Below are 5,783 nucleotides of genomic sequence, written 5' to 3'. Positions count from 1 at the left end.
AAACGATTTGTCGAACTTCGCGGTGTGCAAAGATTGATGGAGGTAGCCAGTGAAATGGAGGAATACAATTCTGAATCTTTGCTAGACATCACGTCTTCCACGCGAACTATAACCAGTGTGTGCTTAGCAATGATATATAAAAACGTGTATAAGAACTGTGATGATGAGAAAACATATATTAACGCCGTTGATGAATTTATTGAAGATAAATTGCATTCGCCTGACATACAGTCTAAAGTATGAATTTTGTAACTTTTGATCTTTTCTTATTATTTAAATTGTTTTAAAATAAAAAGCCGAGTATCTTTTTTTGACTATAGCCTATTTGAGCAATTAAAACTTTTTAAAGTAAAAATGTCAGAAGATTTTTCAATTGTACATTGTGTATGTTTTGTAAATTTTAAATTAAAATACGATTATATCAGAGTTTAATCGAAATTTACTGAAGAATATGACTTTGTCATCCGTAGTATTTTCTGAAATGTAATTTAACAGAAATTTCTTCTATTTTCTATCAAAATTAAATATCACTGTAGCTTCTTTGATTTTAAATTGATATTTTTTTACTTAACTAATTAATTTACCTAACTTAATTAATAGTTAATCGATTGTTTTACAGGTGCGTGTTGTAGTTGCGATAACAACCTTATTATTCGGTCCGTCAGATGTTGGAAACGCAGTTGTGGTTAAAGAAGGGATTTTAGAGATGATCCTCGTTATGGCGGGAACGGATGATGTATTGCAGCAGAAAGTGGCTCTCGAATGTATTGTTGCCGCTGTGACCAAAAAAGAAAAGGTCAACGCGATCATAAATAAAGGTGTTAATATATTGAAAAAGCTGTGTCAATCCAAGGATGATTCAATTCGGGTTCGAGCGTTATTGGGTTTAAGTAAGTTAGGTAGTTCCGGAGACCCAGACGCGACTATCGGACCGTTCGCGGATGGAGTGACCAAGGAATTGGCCGAGGCTTGCAGACGATTGTTGATTAATCCAAAGAAAGAAAAAGATATGAGAAAGTTGGCCATAAAAGGTCTGTCGTATCTCACTTTCAACGCCGAAGTCAAAGTGGAGTTGATCGAGGATCAAGAAGCCATTCATACGATAATCGAGATCGCCAAGACTGGTGATCAATCGGTTCTCTTCGGCGTGCTTACGACGTTAGTGAACTTATGCAACGCTTATGACAAGCAAGAACACATACCCGAGATGATAGAATTTACAAAGTTTGTCAAATATTATTTTCACAAGAAACCGGAACTGGATGACAACTTAGAAGACAGATTGTGCGCGTTAGCGAAGGCCGGTGTGATCATTGCTATGGTGAGCCTCACCAGTTTCTTGAAGATCTTGCCCGTTTTAGAGAACCTGGCCAAAACGAACCAGAACTGCAAAGAATTGATAGCCCGCGTTATCAACGCGATATGCGGTCAACTGGAATTGAGAAAAATAGTTGTTGATGACGGCGGCACGGAGGCATTGTTGTCATTAGCGCTGGATGGCACAGTCAAGGGAAAGAAGCTTGCTTCGCGAGCCCTGGCCCATTTGGGACTCACGATACGTCCTGAGGTTGCATTTCCTGGTCATCTAATCACGGAGGTTGTTGAACCGATCGTAGATCTTCTGAACCCGCAGTGTTCTGTTAATGAGAATTGCCAGACTTTAACAGCTTTGTGCAATCTAGCTGAAGTCAACGACAGCATGCGAGAACATATATTCAAAGAAGTATTTGAAAAGATCGAGATTTATCTGATTTTTCGAGGCGAGGATGATAGTTTGAAATTGGCGTCTGCAAATCTTATAAACCTGTTGTTTTTAAGCCGTGAAGTCGCTGTCCAGTATCTCGAGCGGGATAATTTTCGAGTTGAGTATCTTATGTTATTGTACAAGGACGAGAATCAAGATATTAAGTTTGCAGCAGCTGCAGCTCTAGTGAAGCTGACACTGGCCAACAAAGAGGCTTGCAAGAAAGTTTTCGACTCGAATTTCTGGTTGGAATTCCTACGCTCTTTACTCACCAATCCAAGCAGTAACGTACAAGAAATGGGTATTATATTTGTGCTAAGTATGATAAGAAACATGGAAGACTTTGCTGCAAAACTCATCGAAACAGACATAATAGAATTACTGAAGTCACTGAGCGAGAATGATACCGTCCAAAACAAGAATATCGAGGAATTGACTTTCATTGCTTTAGAGGCTGTTGCGGAACGATCTAATATAGAAGCATTTATTGTCATGATAAGATGGGAACGTGATGTAGCATGTCGATTAGGACAATTAGACCTTCTAAATCATTTGGAAAAGAAGTTATGGGTATATGAACGTACTAAAAATGTACCCTTAAACATATACTTAGAATTCGGAAAGATACTAACAGGACGATGATATTTTTGTTGAAAAAAGACAAAATATTTGAGATCTAAATGTCGTTTATATTCCTTACATTTTAAATAAAGTGCTTTAAATAATAAAAAAATGTTGCATTTAAATTTTTACATTTTTGTCGTATTCGTGCAGTTATATAATTATATTCGTGTTTACATATCTTGAAATATACGTTTACTGTGCGGGACATATATACATACAGTTTATTTGTGTTACATAAATTTGCTAAAGTATAATATATTGTATGAAATAATATGTACACGGAGATATACATATATATCACTGGGCCGAGCCCGCGTTTTTGAAAGTCGCATACCATGTAGCATCGTACCTCATTTGCTACGCCGGTCAAGAGATTTAAATGTCGTTTATATTCCTTATATTTCAAATAAAGTGCTTTAAATAATAAAATAAATGTTACATTTATATTTTTGCAATTTTGTTGTTCGAAACGTAGTCATGCGATTATGTAATTATATTTGTGTTTATATATCTTTAAATATATGTTTACTGTGGAAGACATATACATACAGTTAATTTATTTGTTACATAAATTTGTCAAAGTAGAATATTAACATATATAGCATGAAATAATACATACATGGAGACGTGTGTAATAACTGGTAATAACATGTATCACTGGGCCGAGCCCGCTTTTGGAAGTCAAGTGACAGGCAGCGTCGTGTCTCATTATTGGCCGCGTTCAGCAGACACTGTTGAGTTCGTCTTATCAACAGTTGATTCGTTGGTTCTAAAAGTGAGAGCCAATCACGTTCGACTGCTATTCAGCGGCTTGGTCTGCTAAATGCGCCCATTTGCTACGCCGGTCACGTGGCTATAAACGCTGTGACCTGTGACAGCACTGTGACTTGTAAGCCACGACACGCGACCCGCGCCCTTAATGACCCTCAATCAGACATTACTGCTTGCCGGTTTATTTAGTTGCACTCGTTGAAAAGTCGATCATTTGAAAAGTAGAGAAAGTTAAGGGTGTTCGAGCAGCACGAAAGAACGTTACGAAGAGGAAGCTATCCGTCAGGTAAAGAATTGACGTTTTGTTTTGTTTCGCAGACGGTCTGAACGAAGGTTCAACAATATATAACAAAGGCTGTTAAAAGTAATACGAGATACGTTAGTAATAATCGGGGAAAGAAGCCACACGAGGTCATTAATAATTCAAGAAATGAACAAAGAACTCTATTAGATGCATTAAAAACTGAAAAACGAATACTCGGTTGACGGTACCTTAAGTACTTTAATGTAAGAAAGAATGTCGATGTGTGAAATGAGATTCATCCTCACGCAAGGAAATTTTTCGCGTGTCTCAGATAATTCGCTCGCCTTTGTCAGATTTTCTTTCGTCGGGGAAGTTGAATTTCCGTAAAAAAGGGAGGAGGGTAAACTGTCCTTGACTCTTGCAGCAAGGCGTACATATAATTGCATCTATCTCGTTAAGATGAAATCAAATATTTGCATGTAGTGCCATGTCTGAATAGTTTCACATCGTCTAATATGTACAAACAGCTAGAGATTCTGAGAATAAACACTAAATAATTATTTAAATAATTAACTTTTTCTGTTGTTTTCCAATGTTTAATGAAAGTCAACTATCTAATATAGAAATTATTGCAACAATTGATCACAATGTATATGCAGGTTAGGTATACACACTAGAAATTGTTAATTGCATTATTATTGAACTGTGCGTTTATTTTTTATCCATTATACATATAAGTATATAATTAGGCCTGTTCCTTTTAGCTGAACTTCTTTCCAATGTCAAAAGAAAAAGAGGAAAGATGAACTGTGCAAGAAGTTCAGCTAAAATGAGAATGAACAGGTCTAATGTGTCATACATGCATATAATTATTTAGTAATAATTTCATATTCTATGCTTTTTGCATTTAAGATAATACATGTATCAAGAGATATGGTATTAAATGTCAGACTCTTTCTACGTTGAAACATATAATGTAACATCATATAATTTGTGTTATTCCAGCATGACAGATCAGTGGGCCATGCACTGGAACAAGAAGGGTGTCGAAGAGTATAAAAAAGGCAATTTTTCAGAAGCATTAAGTTACTTCACATACGCACTAAACAAGAACGCACTAGACGGGAACGATACTTTTAAAGTATACTACCAAAATCGAGCTGTTGCATTTTTAATGCTACACAATTACGAGAAAGTGGTTGAGGACTGCAACAGTGTGTTAAAGCAATGTTATAACAAAGCACTGTATTGCAGATGTCAAGCACTAGAAGCATTAGAAAGATTCGAGGAAGCATATCGGGATGCAGAGATTATTATTTCCTCTGATCCCAATAATAAAGGTTTTCAATGCATAGCGGAACGCTTACATAAAATTGTACAAGAACGTAAGGAAAGATCACATATTAGTGCCAAGGTAAATATACATAATTGTTACAAAAGTCCGTCAACTCGCAAGACATGATAATTTAATCTAGATAAAATAATAAAAATGCAACATTTTTCATCTTGGATGTAAGTATTAGTAAAAGTTTTTGTTTTACTCAATATCACATATAATTTGACAAATGGATTTGAATTTTTGTCTCTTTTATTATGTAATTATTTATTAATTCTTGTTGATTAATAGTCTGCACACTCTATATACTACGGGTAAAAATTACATCATAAAAATTTAATCTCAGTTATTTAAATTTTTATTACAGATCATTATATTTAAGTGTACGCTTAATTTTGCATTGTATTAGGTATCAAAAAGGCTGGATCTAGCATTTGACGAGAACGCAAATGAGAAGGAACGTGAAATCGCTATGAATAAATTGCTTGTGCTCGCACGTGAGAGATTTGGTGCCGAGGAGATCTTCAAGAAGGAAGTCGTATCGAAAATCGCACAACTTGTGAAAGTGGAAAAGAACGAGGAAGTGATCTGTAGCGCGATTCGTATTGTAGGCGAGTTATGTAAAAACAATATTAGTCGAACCGAGTCCGTCATGAAATACGTCGGTTTGCTTTGGTGTCTGGAAATGATGAACATTTGCAGAAAGAGTTAACGCATCTCAATATTTTTTACAGGTAAGTATCGAGTAAGATACGTGTAATTATACATGTATTTCAGTAATTACAAATTTATTGCATATTTTGGTTTCAGAATATATTGAACACTTACAGCGGCATGAATAATAAACCTGATTCAAATCGCAACGAGGATTTATGTGAGGCGCATAAGAAGGAAATAGACACTATTATGTTGTGCTTGTCGTACAGTATAACGAGTAGAACGATAACAGGCCTTGCTAGAGACGCAATAATAAAACTTATTACGCATAATATTCATTATACTGCGTTAGACTGGGCCAAACGATTTGTCGAACTTCGCGGTGTGCAAAGATTGATGGAGGTAGC

The 5,783-nt window shown here is 35.8% G+C and overlaps 2 protein-coding genes across 2 annotated transcripts; both read left to right on the top strand.

The window, feature by feature from the left end:
* Positions 1-6: 6 nt before the first annotated feature.
* LOC112465741 (protein unc-45 homolog B-like) lies at positions 7-2,475 on the top strand (the record flags this gene model as incomplete). Its single annotated transcript, XM_025033464.1, has 2 exons — positions 7-237; positions 620-2,475. Coding segments are annotated over 2 exons (1,998 nt in total), but the record flags the coding sequence as incomplete, so codon positions are not given.
* Positions 2,476-4,389: 1,914 nt separating this feature from the next.
* On the top strand, positions 4,390-5,431 carry LOC112465740 (protein unc-45 homolog B-like). Its single transcript, XM_025033463.1, has 2 exons — positions 4,390-4,797; positions 5,129-5,431. Exons 1-2 carry the CDS (start codon positions 4,390-4,392, stop codon positions 5,429-5,431), a joined length of 711 nt encoding a protein of 236 aa, XP_024889231.1.
* Positions 5,432-5,783: the final 352 nt, after the last annotated feature.

Source organism: Temnothorax curvispinosus, unplaced genomic scaffold (assembly GCF_003070985.1).
Source record: "Temnothorax curvispinosus isolate PA1 unplaced genomic scaffold, ASM307098v1 QBEX01015463.1, whole genome shotgun sequence".
NCBI classification, from domain to species: Eukaryota; Metazoa; Arthropoda; class Insecta; order Hymenoptera; family Formicidae; genus Temnothorax; species Temnothorax curvispinosus.
Note: the sequence above shows the minus strand (reverse complement) of the source record. Positions and strands in the feature narration are given on the sequence as shown.

What these genes read in the sequence shown, in the direction of transcription:
- LOC112465740 (XM_025033463.1), top strand. Translation starts at nt 4,390, where the DNA reads ATGACAGATCAGTGGGCCATGCACTGGAACAAGAAGGGTGTCGAAGAG. An exon ending in GATCACATATTAGTGCCAAG is followed by an intron (nt 4,798 to 5,128) that starts GTAAATATACAT and finishes GCATTGTATTAG; the next exon opens with GTATCAAAAAGGCTGGATCT.